The sequence below is a fragment of the Polyodon spathula genome, chromosome 6 (genome assembly GCF_017654505.1).
Source record: "Polyodon spathula isolate WHYD16114869_AA chromosome 6, ASM1765450v1, whole genome shotgun sequence".
Taxonomy (NCBI): Eukaryota; Metazoa; Chordata; class Actinopteri; order Acipenseriformes; family Polyodontidae; genus Polyodon; species Polyodon spathula.
Window position 1 is genome coordinate 44,151,159 of NC_054539.1, and position 19,135 is coordinate 44,170,293.

General features: G+C 38.4%; 1 protein-coding gene across 1 annotated transcript; it reads left to right on the forward strand.

Annotated features, from left to right (window-relative positions):
* The first annotated feature begins 5,665 nt into the window (after positions 1–5,665).
* Positions 5,666–12,917, forward strand: LOC121316559. The gene is made up of 4 exons (XM_041251604.1): positions 5,666–5,852; positions 7,413–7,542; positions 10,991–11,172; positions 12,192–12,917. The coding sequence occupies exons 1-4, from the start codon at positions 5,707–5,709 to the stop codon at positions 12,391–12,393; spliced, it is 660 nt and encodes a 219-aa protein (XP_041107538.1). The 5' UTR covers positions 5,666–5,706; the 3' UTR covers positions 12,394–12,917.
* Positions 12,918–19,135: the final 6,218 nt, after the last annotated feature.

The window sequence follows — 19,135 nt, forward strand, 5'->3', positions numbered from 1 at the left end:
TATTGCAGGGAGAAATCTTCGAGAGGGATTAAAACTATTGATGCTGGGTGTGGTTATGGTGAGCGGAAATGAAGGAAGTTACTTGCAGAATAGTACAGGTTCCTTTGTTGAAGTCATTACAAATCTGGCAGCCTCCAGGGTATGCAGTATTGCAGCCATGAGCGTCTTTTGATCTGGAGAGGATGAAAAGATGAGGATTGTGAGGGAGGGACATGAGGGGACGGAGTGGAGGGTCAGTGGGGTGAGAAGTTGAACCGCATGCTGAGCATACTAGAAGCGAAGACCTGTGAAAAACGGGAGAATATGTTTTGGTCCAGTGCGCCCCAGTAGATGCTCTGGTTCCATTGTTGGAGATGGGCAGCAGCTTTGGCAGAAAATACTCTGTAATATTCAAAGAAATGGGAACCTCCAAATCTAACTGAAGTCTAAAATGATCGCCATACAATAACCAACTTGCGCTGGCGGTTGGGGTAGAACTCACATATGATGTCCCTGAAATTGCAGAGAGTTATAATGAACTCAGAATTTGTAAGTATTTTAAATAAACTGCTGATGAGCTTAAAGAAGAAAGGCATCTCATAGAGAAAGGACTGCTATGGGGGGCCTGCTGGATGCCCATAGCGGCCAGGGAGGTCACTGCAGAGGTCTGCTGGACGCCTGCAGTGAGGAGGAACAGAAAGAAAAGCATTTCACAGACAAAGGACCGCTATGGGGGGGTCTGCTGGATGCCCATAGTGGCCAGGGAGGTCACTGCAGGGGCCTGCTGGACACCTGCAGTGAGGGGAAGGAAGCTGAGAGGTTTTAGTTGGAGGAGAAGGGACCACTATGGGGGCCTTCTGGATGCAGGGGTCAGCTGGAAGCCTGCAGTGAGGAGGAACAGAAAGAAAAGCATTTCACAGAGAAAGGACCACTATGGGGGACCTGCTGCATGCCATTAGTGGCCAGGGAGGTTCCGGTACAACCCAAAAATTAAAGTATGATGGAGGCCAAGCAGTATTCGCAGTCCTGCCTTGGCTGCAAGACGTAAATATCACATGCACTGTAATTAACCATTTACTCATTAGGATAGATTTCATTAAGTAATTTATGTTGTGTTTTTCACTAAAAATCGGAGCTTGGTGAAGCCGCTATTATGATGTTACTGCTACAAGATAGATTCTCAAGGGCACTAAGGTTAATAGAGATTTTCCAAAAGTAGATGTTACAGAATTCCTTTCACGCAACCATACAGTTGAGTAATATCCTTTTAAAATACCACACACTTGATTTTAAGGAAGGTTATACTGCTGTAGGCATATTTTAACCTGTACCAGTGCCTTTAGAAAGTGAATTTGTACAAGTAAAAACCTGTCCTTACAGAGCCTTAACTTTTATGGAACCTGTACTTCGAGGATGACACTAAATGATTTGCAGCTTCTGAACAGATGTGGGATTCCCTGTTGCGTAAAAATTAGAACAACTTAAAAAGCAACATATGGGGTCCCCGAGTGGCTCACCTGTAAAAACACAGCCTTGTGGTGTGCAGGGCGAGTCATGAAGTAGAAGGTCTTCGCTGGGGATGCCGAAGGAAGTGTTACATTGGCTCTGGTGCTCGCAGGAGTTATGGAGGCAAAACCACCAGGGACTGTTTCTTCTTGTCATGCTACAGTGAATCCTGCAGACGTCCAGTGAGCTCAAAAGGTCAGTAGCTTGCTGACATCCACTTTTGAGTTCCTGGGTGTAAAAGAGGAAGCTGTTTTGGTCGTGGGATTGGAGGACACCTACTGAATCTTCAGTTCTCCTGAGCTCTGCGGAGAAGTGCTGCAATGAGAGAAAAAATGATGGGATATTTCAAATTGTGTAGAAAATCAACTGTAAAATATTTGGGCACACTAAATAAAAAATAAATTAAAAACACATAAGGCTGTGACATTGTAAGGTGCAGTCCTACAAAGCAGGGCTGGGAACAGGTGGCCCACAAGGCTTCTTGTGGCGACCCGGGAGCATTGTTAATTGTTTTATTTATCAATTTACAGTTATTCTATTTATTTTTGTTCTCCCCCACCTCGCGCCATCTTGACTGACCTGTTGCTCACCTGTGTGCACAGCTAGGACAAACATGCCACTGGTTGCTAGGCAGCAGTATATACTTGCGCAGTATATACTAGCACAGAATACACTGGCGCAGCTTGGACAAACGCATCATAGCAGTATACAGTTGCTGGTCATTGCAGGAATTTGATCCTTAATTATGGATGCATTATCCAGTCAAAGTAAAGCTTCAGCTCTGGCAGCAGAAACGAGTGCCAGTGGCAGTCATACTCAAGACTTGCAAGCAGTGACTATTGCTTTGTGGAGAGCAACGGGAAACCAATGAGCCTTCTTTGCCAATCATTCATTCATCATTCAGACTGTTAAACAACATTATGAAATTATTCGCAGCGACTTTGTGAGTTGGCACTGTCAGTCGAAAAGCCAAAATTCTGCAGATGAAGCATCCTGGAAATGTTTTATGACTCTGAATTGGTGACGTTGGCTAGTTATGAAGTGAGTTGGATTCTTGCGAGAGGGAAGCAACACACACGTTGTGAAAGAATGAAAGAAAGTTGGTTACTTGGTGTCTTGAAATTCTTTCAGAAACTCTTTCTTAGAAAGAAAGGGACGCAATTCGGCAGTTGGCAATGAGTGTTCCAATCAGTCCAGGAACAATCGTGTCGCGAATCAAAGAAATGGCTGAAAATTTGAAAAATCAGCTGAAATGAAACACTCAGCGAGGGCCTGTCTTTCAGCATTGCCTTGGATGAGTCAACCAACATAACAGACATTGCACACCTTTCCATCTGGGTAATATTCGTGACAAAAGATGGAGGGATAAAAGAAAAACTGGTTCCCTTATATCAGCTGAAAGATCGCACTAGATGTAAAGACATTATGGATGCATTTCTTGCAGTTGTATTGAGATTCGATCTGTTTTTGGGAAAATTTGCATCTTGCTCAATTGATGGTGCTGCAGCAATGGCTGGCTGTTCAGTGGATTCACAACTTTGCTGCGAGGGGACTAGTTGAATTTGTTGTAAACAGACTGTATGCTTTCCACTGCATTATTCATCAGGAAGGTTTGTGTGTGCAAATGGGGCAAACAGATAAAATGCATGGATAAGGTAGTGAAAATCGAGAATTTCATCAGTGCAAAAGCGCCCAATCGTCGTCATTTTCAATTATCTCCTGGAGGTTTATGCAGAATATAAGGAGATCTTATTTCACGTGAGGTCCGCTGGCTAAGCCTAAGAAATGTTCTGAAGACATTTATCTCTTTGCTGCCACAGAAATTTTCCAAAGGACTTCCAGAAGGACTTGTAGTTCGAAACGCCCTGATATAATAGATTTTTTTTTTTTTTAAATCAATTATTCACATTTTTGTGTATCTACATTACCTTTTTCTAATATATACTGTGTGTGTGTGTGTGTGTATATATATATATATATATATATATATATATATATATATATATATATATATATTAGCACACGTGTCACTTTTTGCGTTCAGAAGAATTCAAAAATGTCGTTAAGTTTTTACAGCAAGCGGGCACATAAAAAATGTTATTTACATTTTACATGGTGAGCAGGATAGAGAAAGATTGTTTGTTTTAATATTGTGGGTACATCTTGGGTATTTGAGTTGCGTTAAAATTACCAAAATGAGTTGATTAAGAATCTGATAAATAGCCTTTTTAAAAGATATGATTTGAATTAATGCAAGAACAGCGAACTATGCAACCATGCCCCGCTTGAGTAAAGAAGGTCACCTGTTGCTATCGGAATGATTGAAGGTGGCCTGTCTGTGAGAGAAGTTCCTGGAGAATAAGATGTTCTGCTTCAACAATCAGCAGACTAGTCCAAAGAAACCAGCTCTGTGAGGGACAGGCCACGTTCTGAAAGGCAGAGGGTCACCACACCGGCCCAGGACTGTCACATCCGACTGATCCATCTGCGTAATCTTTTTCAGACTGCAGTCTCCTTTAACACAAGAACACCTTTGGTGTTGATTGAGGGCAACCTTACTGCTCAGCGATACATTGACAAAGCCCTTGAGGCAACAATTTTTCCGATCATACCTGACACGAACTTTGGAATGTTTTCATTTTGACAGTGTGTCACGTTTCATACTGAAGACTTATCATGATTATTTGATCTGTATTTTTGTTCACATTTTCTGTGATCTTGTTTGATATCTGTGTTTAAAATATTTAATTAAATCCATTAGACCTGAGTGTTGTGCATCAATATATAAATAGATAAACAGATAGTTAGCATTCCCCATGCATTTTAACATGTAGGAGTAATACACTTAAGAAAACATTGTTACATTAAAAGGATTCCCTGCTACCATGGAGTTACTCATATATTCATCTGCTGTACAAATACACAATATAAATCCTGTTTTTTATTTATTTTATTTATTTTATTTTTAAAGTAGTACATAATAACAAAAGAATATTCAGTTAAGCTCACCAAGAATTGCTTATGCAGCAATTTTAAAGGTTGTACTCTCTTTCTCATAAAGACTAAACTGCAGATGCAAAATGCCTTCATTGGAGAGCTCAAATTGAGCAACTAATCACACTGAATCTACTATATGTTCCCAGGCTATTCCCAAACCAGAGACCTGTACTCAAAACCTGCAATACGATTTAAGAAGAAACGACAAGATAAATGAATTGAACCGACACATTGACTCCCTTAAGGATGTTATTCATCAGGTATAATAACAAGGTTATCTGCTATTCCAAACATTAATTAAGTATTAATTCCTATAATATATTATATTTCATAACACAGACAGCCAAGTCAAATTTACTTGTAGTAAGATTCACTAATTTTATGAACTTTTAATCCTCACTTTTATCGGTTAAAACAAAAGGAGATGTCAACGCACTAATGGAGTGTATTCACAAATCTTATAATCTCATCTATCCTTGGCATCTCTGGCAAGCACTTACCTCTTACTCTTGCAGTGCTGTGAATTCAGGCTTACATTCCAACATAAGAAAGAGGGAAACTATGTGTTACATTCTTTTTTTAAAGCCTACTCCTATAGTAGCACTTAAAAATAATAATAATAATTAGTATAGCTTTATAATGGGTAGTGGGTGGTCTTGCAGTCGTACAAGTATACTATACAAGCAAATCTCATGTACATCTTCTTTCAATAGAATAACAAACATTGTCCATATTGTTGTAAAATTATAAACCTTTTCCTGTATTTTAGGATCCAGCTTCCACCATCTTGCATTTTAGATACCCAATACTGTTTCTTGAACATGCTGGTTAAACAGATAAATACAATACTGAGTGATCTCAAAAACCTTACATTTGCGTGTTTATCGCTTGTTATTTAAGGTACAATTTGTAGTAAAATGATTTTTTTTTTTTAAATCCTGGCTGTAGAAAATGGCACATTGTATGCTTTCCCATCATACTCTTCTATATATAAAAAGGCATATGACAACATCTTTTATTTTGGAATTATATTTTATAATACGTAATAATAATAGTTTAGGCACCTCTCCTTTTCATTATGTCAGAATGGACCTGGACCTGTCACATGGGTGTTGGCTTTCGCTGACCATACAAAATAATAAGTCAAACTTTTTTTTTTTTTTTTTTTTTTTTTTTTAGGTGCAAGACCTTCAGCAAAGTCTGATTTCATTTAATTTAGAACACATGGACTCTGACTTTTCCACAGAGCTCACTTCTTTGACTGATATAGAACATGATCTTAACCAGAATGAGTCTAAACTCCAGGAAAAGGAAAGGCTGGTTCAGTCTTGGCAGCACAGATGCAGCAAACAAGATGCACAATCTGTGAGGTATGACTGTTAATAATACTATATACATGAATACTGTTTATGTTACTGTGTTAGTTGGATCACCTTTTCTGTTGTTACCAAATTGTCTTTAATGGAATGCAGTGGCACTAAAATTGCAATACAATAGTTCTGCACTAAGCGGCAACAGACTGTTTGCAGTTGCCTAAAATGCTTTAACTTGGGTGGTCCCTGAATGGCTCTGCGGCCACCCCTACAGGCCAAGTGCCAAGTGAGCTTGGGAGCGGAGATTTGCTGGACTGGTCTTTGTCCTCCAGAGCCAGGTAGCCTGCGGACATCTACTGTCAGGTTCCTGGTTGTAAAAAGACACAGATTGGGTCCTTGGGTCCCTGAGCATATGGAGAATCATCGCGGTGAAGGAGAAAAATAATAATAATCAGGCATTCCAAATTGGCAGAAAAAAATTGAAATAATTGGAGATTCAAAATTATATATATTAAAAAATAATAGAAGTTGGCAGGGTTCAGGTTTGAAGCAGCTACAGAAGCCAATCTGGTTTGAGAGCTCAGAAATCATTTTAAAGTGGAGATTATAATTGTATTTCTCCATTGTACAGCTCAATTAATTAACTATTGAGGAAGAGACAAGTGTGTAACCTTTCCTCTGAAAATACAAGATCCCAATTTATGGCATAACAATTATTCCTCCCTAGTTTTTTTTAGACTAATAACATCATGGGAAGCTACTTTTCACAAGTAATTTAACTGCTAATGAGTCAGCTTATTTATTTCAGTTATTCTGTGTCTGTGATCGTTAATTTCCACCAGAAACATGCTGCCTGCCAGGTATTATGGGAAACTGTGAAATCCTGAATGGCAGCACAAGAGCAGCTACATAGTTATTCCATGGCACCATTTTAATATAGTGACAAAACAGTTGTATGAACCAGTGCACTTTTCAGTAAAATGGTACTATATTAGTGAATAGCAGAAGCTTGGCATATATGTACATCTTTGTGTCAAATGTAAACTTTTACATGCGCTTACTGGATGTAGGTTTTGGTGATCTTCATGATACTGATGAATTCTGTATTTACAGCCGTGGCTGGGGATGAATGTCACTGACATGCTAGTTGCATTAACTTTCAGAAAAATTGTTGTGAGGAAGGTATTTCTCACCTTTAAAACCTGCAGAACACAGCATTTTGACCATTGAATCCTTTATTTAAGGCAATGTGTCTTCATAACCAAACCACCACAGTTGTGGTTAGTTAGAGGCACCTATTGTAGCTGATTGCTTAACGTCATTGCAGTGACCGAGACTGCCTTGCAACAGGAAGATACATGTCAGGCATGTCATTTGGGTAACAAATGAATCAGGCAGAATAGCCCATTTACACAAACGCGTGTGCTACAAGACTGCTTTAAAATGTAATGGGAATAATGTATTTGTTTGACATCATTTCTAGCCCTACAGTGCTTTATTATTTCTAGCTGTTTTTTTTTTACACCTGTTTAAAAACAAACAAGGGTGACCGCCTAGAGCCTGGGGAGCTGTAGAAGAACAGACTGTTTAACAATGTATTTATTTTTTTTATTCCAGCCCTGCTGAAGTACACCTTCTTGACAAGATTAAACTTGATTGCCAAATCCTTATAGAAGAGATCAGCCTATTATATCTAGAACGACGAAAGGCTTATTTGAGGTCAATGCATCAGATGTGCAAAGCCAAGGTATATTCTCTCATCGCACTTAACCAGCAGGCGTTGTCCCTTCATGTTGGGGCCTGAGTTGAAGATCAGTCATCAAATGACGCATCTATTAAGCCCATGTTTCATCAAAAATTGTCAACATTATCAAGAAACATTGTCGGGAAACTTTTTCAAGCGGCACGTAGTCATTCCTGCCACCCACTTCACAATGGATGAAAGCCTTACTGCACTGAGTGGTACTGCACTTATAATTGCATTAAAACTTTGTAGAAGGTGTGGCTGGTTCACAAGAAAAAAATGGGTTTTATTAACCAAACATAAAAAACAGCACTGGACTCATCAGCCCCTGCCTAAAGTTTTTCAAAATTTTATTTCACTTAATCACCTTAAATTCCGAGTTTTACATCATCGTTTCTAATAAATAGTTATGAACACTAATCTGGAGCAAGTTCTTTGAGACGTGCTCACATAAATATTAATGCATGCTCCTGTGATCTGGCTAACACCGGCAGTATTGTCTTATTTTGCTAAGCTAATTCTTATTAATGTTTCAGTTAAATAAATGCTTGACAGGTAAATACAGCACAAATGAAACGTGTCATTACGTATAACTAATATTTTAAATAAACTACATTTTTTATGATATATTTTTACTGCTAGACTAAATAGAAATTACTACACTGCACAAATGTAGGCATCCGTACTCTGCAGAAGTCTGGAGAAGTCGCCATCTTGCAAATTCACATGAGTCTCACCAGACTGGCCAAAGGCAAAATGTTTCCTAAAAATGTTTCTCAACGTAGAACCCAGGTTTCCTGGTTTCTGAACACACGGAAGCAGCCAGCATATATGAGGAAACACTGCGTCTGAAAACAAGTTTCCTCATGTATGCTGAGTTTAGGGACAACAAGCTTAATATCGGTTCTTTTAATAATGCAAACTGACATTGTTCCAGAAATGAGCAGAAGTCCTTAATTGTTGTGTCATTCCCATAACATTACCATAGTTAAAATCATGTTCATATTTTTTACTTTTTTCCCTATAAAAAGGAATGAATAACAAGGAAAAACTGAGTAACAGCTTTAAAAATGTACTTTATTTATACGTGATACTGAGATGCAAAACATTATTTTCAGGTATGATCCATGCGCTTTTCATCACTGGAGACATGGGTTTAACAAATTGGCTCAGGTCACAAGTGAAATGAGTCTAGTGGTCTCAGCATTAATATTTCACAAGAATAAAAAACATAATGGGACATTGGTTGAGTTCTAGCCATGGTATGGAGACCAAATACTGTACCACAACCAAGTCAAGTACTGACCAGGTCCAACTTTACATACATTGACCAGAATCCAAGATGGCTACAGACAGCATTACAATTTTCAGTCCTTGCTTTCAAGAAAAGTCACAAAGCACAACAGGGAAGTCATGGTATATGCCCCAAATGTGATGTCTTAAAGATGTGTACACCCTGAAAAGGCCACCTTCATATCCTACCAGAATATAAAAACTCCATTTGCTGTCATAGAATTCTATCTAGTTCTTTCATCCTATCTTTACTTCGAAGATTGATGATGTGCTATCTCCAGTGCTGGATGCCATGTGTATCATAGTACCTCCAGGGCATGGTTTAGGTGCTGAGTTTGTGGGAAAAAGTCAGATGCTAATGCTTATCAGGTGACCTAATCAAGGGTAACATAGAGGTCACACACAAGAAATGCTGAGAAATAATGCAGGTCAGTCTGCGTTTCCCAGGCAGAAGTCTTCTTTCTAATAGGGAGCAGAACAGAATATATATTCTTTCATGGTGTTGCTAGTTTTTCATTACAGGCAATAAGGAAATCTTTAATCTTCAATCTCAATCTATTACATCGATTGGAATTTCAGAACATCTCAGACTGTACCCAATAAGGAAAGGGTGAAATACATAAAAAGAGTTTAACGATCTGTCCAACCTCAGTAGGTACTTCATAGGTTGCTTTAGGAAAAGAAAAAAAAAACGTTCAAATAAATGCTGTCAAACTGCATTTTATAGGCTATTAGAATTACCAGATAAATTGGCGTGAATTAATTATGGGTCTGTTATTTGATTTGGAAGTTTTCTTAAACTGCATTGTCATTGGTGTCTATTTATTAATTACATACTTAGTTTAATCTGTAGTGCAGTTTATCAAAAAGCAAACTTGTTCATAGCCCAGTTGGTTTATTTCTTCTGTGAAAGTAGATTGCCACAAGTCATTGCAGAAGTAGGAAGTAATAAAAAACATATTCAAGCCTTACCGAAACTGAATAATTACTCAAGTAGGTTAAACAGTGTTCTGTTCATAACAAATAAGAATTAAATAAAAGACACAACGCATTGTAGGTGTTGATTTTCAACAGGTATTCTATTGAGATCTAAAGCCATCCTTTTACTTTTATATTTAAATGCCTTGCATGGAGCAGAGTAGTATTGAGAGCTTGGGGGCATTAACACAGTTTGTAGGATAACTTACTGATATTCTGCACTAAAGCAGCTGGTTTAAGTGGCATTTCATTAGAAACACGAGGGCTTGTGCATTATTTCGGCATTGAGAAGATATGCAGTGAACATCTTCTGTCAAATGCACTTGTCATTGTTGTGAAGCTTGGCAAGTTATTTAATGCAGAGATTGCTGACTATAACTGAAAAGAGATTTGTATTTAATTGCCCTTTACAGCTTCAACTCCACAGAAGTTGGCAGTCAACTAACATGAAAAACACAGCATTAATCAACTGTTTCCATTAATTAATTGTTAAAAGAACAGTTAAAAGGCTGAGTACGGGGGGTCTCTTAAATATTGCAAGGCATGTCAATTTTTTGCTTACCATAGGTTACTGACAAGCAGAGAGTGACGTTTTGTATCATTATATTGTATAGCTCTTAACAAATGTAAAAATCTGCAAACCACAGATGACATTCCTTCATTACTAACTACTAGTTGATTATAATTATTATAATTATTTTAAATTAAAATCTAATATCCGCTTTGTTTTTCTATGGATACATAAAATTGGATGAATATACTGTATATATTCCCCCATCAGACTACCCCTGGGGGTCACTGGTGTGCTGGAGGAAATGGCAGTAAACCCAGAGATTCTGACATAATGCAGTGAACGTGCATTGACAAACAGGATAATGCTACAAAAGACTGAGAACCAAAGTTATTTTATTTTTAGTATATAGGGAAAATACGTAAGTTCAGAACAGGTACTGTAATACATGTATCCATAAACATGTACGCATGCAGCCACTAGGTATTACTACAGTGTCTAATATGTCTAATAATAACATTGGCCAAGAAACTTCTGATTAAATGCTTGTCTAACTTAATATAAAAAGTTCTGAATTGCTGGCTATGCAAAAAGCACTTTTTTCACCCAACTAGTATATTAAACAGTGGAATAATAGCCAAAGGCCTATTTTCCATCCCTTTTTTGCAGGAGTCATACACTAAGCAGAGCCTTGCACTGACCCAGCTGATAACACCTCAGTCCCCTGGCTTACTGTTAGTTGCCCAGGAGACGTCAGGACCTGGGGGATATGGATTTACAATACGATGGAAGGAAGGTCATGGTCTACTAGTAGTGGAGGCTGTAAATTCACAACTCTGCATTAATGACAGGTAATTTCTTATTTAAAGGTCTTTTTGACAGCCACTCACAGGGGCCTAGAGTCACAGCTATGGCTTCCAAAATAGAATCATTTGCAATTGCAGGACGGTCATTAGTAATAAGCAGTGTGTTTATGTAACAGGAATTCAGTTTCTGCTCCAGATCTAACAAAATTTTGAACTGGAATGCCAAACATGTAGACGTAGCGGAGTCTTAATTCTGAGTCAAAACTGATTGGGGGCTATACGAAGAGCATGTCCAGCAGCGATTGAAGACATGCAATATGGTTATCCAAAGTTTTGTGGCAATGTTAGAGTTAACACTTTTACTTTTGTGTTGCAGCAAAAAAACAAAAAAAAAAAAAAAGACAAAAAGTATTTCCAAGATGATTGAAATGTAATGTAATGTTTTCAAATTGGCACTTGTTTTGAAAGTGATAGTGATACTGTGATATTTAGAACAAGAACATTCATTTTTAAAACCATATTTTGCAATGTACTTAATCCCTTCCCTTTTTAGAATGTGCAACAGCAGAAAAAAAAAAAAAAACACTTTTAAAAGCTGTGTATAGATTTATTACAGCTGAGACAAGTCAGCAGTTAAGTGCGTGGGCTCCTGTGTCATTCTCCAGAAACCATTACACATGGTTGAGTGCTAATTTGTCAATAACAATTTTTACGATATTGACATCAAAATAGCATGAGGTGTTAAGAAACTACAACTTCTCAATAAATATCCCATCACATGTCTAAAAGATACAGTGCTGGAACCGCTATTTGGACCTAGTTGTCAAAAAAGGTTAAATTGCAATATTGTGAGGCCTGTTTTATTTTTATATAATTATGTTTTAAAAGGCGATTAGGAAAATCCTATAAATAATGCAGCCTCTCTGCAACAATCAGTTTTCTTCTCAGGGAAACATAGCCATGGATAAATTGAGGCTGGTACAGCATTAATAATATTAAACTGTTACTTAGTGATTCAATTACTACAGGTCAGAGGCTTATACATCCATCTGTTTCCATTTTAGACTCCTGGAGGTGAACGGGGTGAGCGTGGTGGATTGTGGAGAGGAAGAGTTGAAGCCATTACTCAGCTGCCAGAGCTCCCGGATTGTTGTTCTGCGAAAGTCTAATCCTCTCATTTCTCAGTTCTCAGTGGACAGTGGAACACAGCACCCAGCCTTCCTGAACCTGAAGAGACCAAGCCTAGGGGGATTAGAAAGCCCCTGAAACCTCTCAGCAGTAGGATGAGGGTCACATCCCACAGAAAATCTGCCTGGAGTCAAAGCCTGCCTTCCCTTACTCATTGGGAGCCAAACAATTAGTATTGTAAGAAGAAGCAGGTCTCTTTCTCAGCTCTTTCTGACGTAATCTATCAGGGATCAAAGAGGAACAAAAATCTACACATGTCTATCAGATGGGAAAAGATTCTGGTTTAATGATTAACGACTTTAATTTTGAGCAGGGTATTAACCTCTGCTCAATTTTGATCACCACACTTCATTAACCTATAAAGCCCAATGATGTCTTTTTTCACAAGAAAAATAAGGGATTTGTCCAGTTGTGTTTCCACGTACCGAAACCAGAAATCTTTCATGCAGATAATTGGAAATGGGGTATCCCTGCTTTAAAGTACAGGACAATCACACTAGATGTGCGTGGCAGTGATAGAAAGCTGTAGTCCTTGGTAAGGTACTGTCTGCATGCTAAACATACATTTGGGACTGAGGTAATAAGAAAGAAAATACATGGAAATGAAAGAGAAATATTGAAATACATGTGTTTTAAATGTTACAGTATTAAAAAATTAACATGAGAAACATGAAATACCCAAAGAACTGTTTACTTCACGCGTGTGTAAAACAAAAAAAGGAGAAGGCTTAAATAGTTCTACACAATGAGGTACTACAATTGTCCTTACAATGAGTAAAGCAAACATAAAAAATATGTGCTGTACTTAAAATCAATTCTAAAGAACACAATTTTAAAATAAGAAATTATCCAACGTTGATGCTTTTTACAATGTACCACCTCCTGCTGTAAATCCATCTCAGTTTTATGTGCAGCTTCATAGACAGTTTGAATTGATTCTGCCTCAGACTGCCAGAAATACCCAGTTGCAAAGTCATTTTTTATTAATGCTGCATGAAGTATGTGCATAAATCACGCAAGTGCACTCTAGTACCGGCAGCTAGTAATAAAGTTGTCTTAAGCAGTTGCTAATATTAGAATTCCATTAACATTAAAGTCTATGGGATGGGACTGGTTCCTAGAAAAAGTTGTTAATAACAGAAAGTTGTCTTTATCAGGGTTGCTAATAACTGACATCTACTGTACATGAATGCAAAGCAGACTTAGGGCCGCCTTTTCGTATCACATCATAAGAAACATCTGCCACAAATCAAGGATTACTGTATATCCCAGTAGCTCTTCCATTCAGGCTATCGTTCCATAAAAAAAGCAAGCAATTCACCACATTTTAGGCCTGCATTCAGTCACAAATGTGAGCAGGTTTGCAGACCTAAATATGCGGCAGCCCTGAGGTGGCCCTGGGCCAGCACAGTAGTGTGAACGGGGTAAGATGCACAGTCTAGATCTTAATTATCATGCCCATTTCACACTATAATTTGCAAATAATTTTCAGATTTCACATAAATATGTGGGAAGGGGGGGATTGGGGGGGATTGGGGGGGTCTATTGTGTTTGGACAATACAAAGGCAATATATAAAGGTAGACTTAAGAATTGTAGTTAATAAAGGTGCCAGAAAGTACAGGTAGTTTAGGCAATAATTAAGGGATAATGGCATTGCTGTATTATTTATTTATTCACCTCTGTTTGAAAACAATGGGAGAGCTGTGTGATATAGCCTTGAAGCACATTAATTCAAGAGTAATGGATTTTATTAAAAAAAAAAAAAAAGGAACCGGTAACTGAATTATGGCTTTTGACACACCTAGGAATGTTTTTTTTACAAAATAAGGACCTTACTTATGATGTACCCACATGAATTCCTACTGTAATTGTTCCCGATAAATTGTCCACATACTAGCATTAATATATTTGAAAAAATTGGGCCTCCTTGGAAAACTTTGTGCTGATGATTTAGTACTGCACACTGATATAAAAACAAATCCAATATACAGCACTCTGTTTACCCAGACAATGGGCTTTGCTGCAGGAAGTATAAAACAATCAAAAGGAAGAAATAATCCAAAACCTGGGAACAGCACAACAAAGAAGGTCACAGTCTACAAGCCGTCACTGAACAATTTGAAAGAGGTCGGAACCCTGAAAGGTTCCAAAGGGAAGAATTTTATAATCTCAACAATACAATGGAGAGAATGTGTAACTGTAGCTTTTATCGGAAACATATTTACACTTTAGTAGAGAGAAATTAAGCCACTTCCAAAAACATATTTTTAATTTCCCTGTTCCATTTAAGGGTTTAGCATTGATTGTGTTTCAGTTACTAAGTACTATAACACCAGAAAACATAACAACAGTAGAGTAGGAACTGTTCAACAAAAACACACCTGTCAAACTTTCTCATATGGCATAAATCCAATTGGCATGCAATTAATCACTCATTTTCAAACTGCTTGTGTAACCTGTAAATAGTGCGCATGAACTGGCTACCTCACATTTACCAAGCAACCGCAGCATTAACACTAACAGTGGCCCACATGTAGAAGGACATTTTATTTATACGGGTAAATCATCCATAACTTAAAAAAATCAGAATTCTAAGGTAAAACTATAAGAAACAAAGTCAAGTAGTGTACTAAGGATATAGCCAAAAAATCCTGTGATTATCTTTATACATTTGCAGCTGATTATCAATAATGGAAGATGTCATAATCACACAAAAGTAGAAGTGACTGTTTCCCAGACACAGGTGTTGTGAAGCCATCTGAAGGTGTTGTAGGCTGGCCAGTGACACACCTGGGGTGTGCCTATCTTAACCTCAATGAAAATCACCCTGCTTGAAAGAATGTCTGAAGAGTGAAAGCACCTGTGTGGAGCAGGCCTGTGTGATGAAGATGTGGTTATGCCTGTTCCTGCTGTTTAAATAGCTGTTGTGTCTGTTGTCTACAGAGGGGGTTACCAAACTTGAACAGCACAGTTCAGAGTGGGTTGCGGGTGCAAAAACAAACTTTTTAATTTTTTTTAAGAAGTGCTAATAGTGGGCCGCAGTGCCTAATGCAGCTGAATAAGTGGGCCGCAGGTAAAAAGGTTTGGGAAGCCCTGGTCTACAACATGTTTGTGTGTGGACTGTTGGGCTATGAATTAAAGCCTTGCTACCCAACCCGAACCTGACGGGACCCGACAATAATACTCCTTCTCCACTGGCACATCCGACCTGTGCGGGCTCAGTACGATACGGGTACGGGTCGTTCTCCATTGGGTATTTGTCGACCCAAACAAGAACCAAACTGTGAAATTCCGGCCTCTCAAGACATCTGAATCTAGGTCCAAGCCAAGCGAGGCCAGAGGCAGGGTTAAGGATTTTCGTCATTACGTTGCCTCAGTCAGTGCACTCCACAAAGACAAACGACAAACATAGCGGGCAGCGAGTGCTATGAGAGAAAAGTACAGCTTTGGGATGCTGAGGAAGTGCAGGCTCTGGTTTCTCTGTGGGCAGATAGAAGTGTTCAGGAAGATCTGGAGTTGTGCGTCAGCAATGAGAATGTTTATGCCTGAATTTCTAACGATTTGAAGCAAATGGACATAAACCGCAGGTATGGTACTGTGGCAAAGTGGTTTGTAGTGCTCCGGTGTATAGGTGATTTGAGGTGCTCCAACAAAGGACAAACACAAAGTTTACCGGTCAGGTTTCTTTTAATGCCCTTTTAAACCAGGTTTCAAATAATAAAGCTGACTCTACCCAGCAATGGGTATTGCCAGCAAAAACTGGACTCAAAATAATAAAGCTGGTTCTACCCAGCAATGGGTATTACCAGCTACAAAACAAAGGGGTTGCAGTCCCGAAATAATAACCACAGAAAACACGTCTCCAAACTGGGTGCTCTGGTGCAGGTGCAGTGCTCTGAGTGCTGGTGCTCGTGCGCGTTCAGGTCCGGGCTTCTTGCTGCAGCTCCAGCTTCGTATCAGCTGTCTGGCAAAACAAACACAACACTTCTCAATGAACCCACACTTCATTCAAGGTTCCGTCCTTGTCTCCTCCCATTAACCACAACAAAGGAGACGATTACGGCGTCACGTCCCCCTAAAGTACCCTAAGCCCCGCCCCCTCCGATAGCTAGTTCAATCACGTCTCCTCCAATTCATGACTGAAACTTCGCTCACCGTACTAGGGCGATGACTCCAGGTACCGTAACGCCGCCCTCTTCCTGAATGGCCGGCTCCCGACTGTCCCCGGGTTGAACTGCCCAACCATTCAGTAGGAAGCCCGCAGCTCCTGTTGTTCAGTGCCCTCACCGCTCGAGAGGGAGATTGTTGATTTGGATTCATTCGCTCTCCGTCACACGTACACTTAACTCACACACTCAAAACTAAATTCTACCAGATTTCTCATCCTTGAACTTTATTATATTAATATAAAGACAAAAATGCAGAAAATAAAACAATTCTAAACTTATTTACAAAAACATAGTAAAACAAAATGCAGCTGTACCGTTCATACAACTACGCCTCTTGTTATGCTCGCACAGCTTCTTTTTTTTTTTTTTTAAAGCACCTAAACAAAAAAAAACTCTAGAAAAAACAACTATCCTTAAAACAAGATAGCTTTGGCAAATCATATTTTTTAAACCTTGTTTTTTCCCCTTCAGCACAACTAATTAGACATTAGTAAGTTGATATAATAAGTAAAATTTGTGGATTATAAATACATTTGTAAATATATTTACAAAATATAGTGCTACAAGGTACAGCTGCACCGTTGGTCTACATTTTTGAATGCCATTTGTTTGCAGATCTTTTTGCAAACTGAGTTAATTAATAACAATAATTAATAACAACTGTATTTCTGTGTGACGTCAGTAGCTCGACCCAGGCCCCCTTTAACCTCACCATGAGGGCTCAGTACGGCTCTGGTGTGGCTCGGTTGTACAGTGGAAAAGAGGCATGCTGGGTATTAGAGTTCAGGCTCGGCTCAGATCGAGTCGGGTCACTGTGTTATCAGTGATTGGATTATAGAGCGTTTTTAATTTTAAGTCAGTAAAACTATCAACAGGATAATGTGCAGTAAACTTATTTCAAATCAAAAAGACTTAATTTAAAAGAAGACTTCATGAGCCATAGTTATGGTGTAAATTAATATTTGTTGTTGAACATTAATTTTGCGGTTTGATATGATATAGGCTTGTCTATAATGAAATCATGAATAAACTGCAGAGAAGGTACTTAGTTTCAATAGTGTATGTTTGGAGATGTTTGTGGAGATTGTCGGGTCGGTATGTAAATATTTCAAAGGTCTCAGGCTCGAGTCGGGCGTGGATTTGTTTGGTCGAGTCAGGTTCAGATCGGATTTTAAATTTAGGCCAAAGCAGACCTCTCTCTACTGACTCACCCAAGCAGTGAAGACGGGCGGTTACCATCTGAAGACCTTCATGTAAAACCGCAGATGGTCCAAGCATTAAAAGATAAAAAGCACCATTGGCACTGCTGTAAATAGTTAACTTTTTTTCTTAATTTCTTTGTACACCCAAGCAGTCGGAAAAAAAAAAAAACTAAAGCAAAGCACACTGATGAAAGTGTAATCATTGCTTCAGAAGCTCTTCCGACAACCGCTTGTGAAAGTACCAAGAACAGAAGTAGAATTGTATAGCTAACTGGGATTGTGGCGCTCCTCTGACACACTCTTCTGTATAACCAGGAAGGGAATCAAAGGATAATACTGAATTATTAAATAAAACAAACGTCTACAGTTTCAATCCATGGGAGATGAGTTGTCTTAATTATTTCAATATGAGAAACGCATGTACAAAATTATATGTATATTTTAATTCTGTCTATATGCAGTAGTTACCAAAACACAAAGAAGGGCAGAACACCAAACTGTAAGCTTAATTCTTAAAACATTTAATTACAAGTTGTTGGATGAACATAATTAAGTCAGTCTTTGGGAATCTCTTTGAAAACACTTGTATTCACTTTCTATTAGGCAAAATTATAAATAATTCAAAATAATCGACACTAAATGTTTATTACGTTACTATTTACTTCTCATCTCAGCATAACTCTGTGGGTCATTTAAAATCTTTACAATATCAAAAACATTAACTTCAAAATAACACTAATAATTATCAATGAATTTAAAATTTTTTTTTTATTAAAGCCAACATAAACATGATCCAAAGTGATTCGCTGTAACTTTGTCACTTTACACTTTCTGTACTTTACTGTTTTCTTCCTTTGTTTTTCTTTTGCAAGTAATAAATGAATCTATTTCAAACACAAACACAAAACAAATTCAACAAGCAGCTAATGCTGTTATTAAAATGCAGTTGCGCCTGATAAATAAAACAAAAACCATAGAATCTTCTTCTACTTGGTCTCAGAGTCTCTCACATGCTTTCTGACAAACTCTAGCTGAGATTTGATGTGAGTTTTTTTCAACAATGGCTTTCTTTTTTCCACTCTCCCATAAAGGCCAGTTTTGTGAAGCAGCCAGGCTATTGTTGCCGTATGCACAGTGTCTCCCAGCTCAGCAGTGGAAGACTGTAACTCCTTTTAGAGTTGCCATAGGTCTCTTGGTGGCCACCCTGACTAGTGCTCTTCTCACCCGGATACTCAGTTTTTGAGGATTGCCTGTTCTAGACAGATTCACAGCTGTGCCATATTCTCTCCATTTCTTAATAATGGACTTTACTGTGCTCCGGGGGATATTCAATGCCTTGGAAATGTTTTTATATCCTACCCCTGATTGGTGCTTTAAAAGAACCTTATTCCGGATGAATGTTCCTTCGTCTTCATGATGTAGTTTTTGTTAGGAAATGTACTAACCA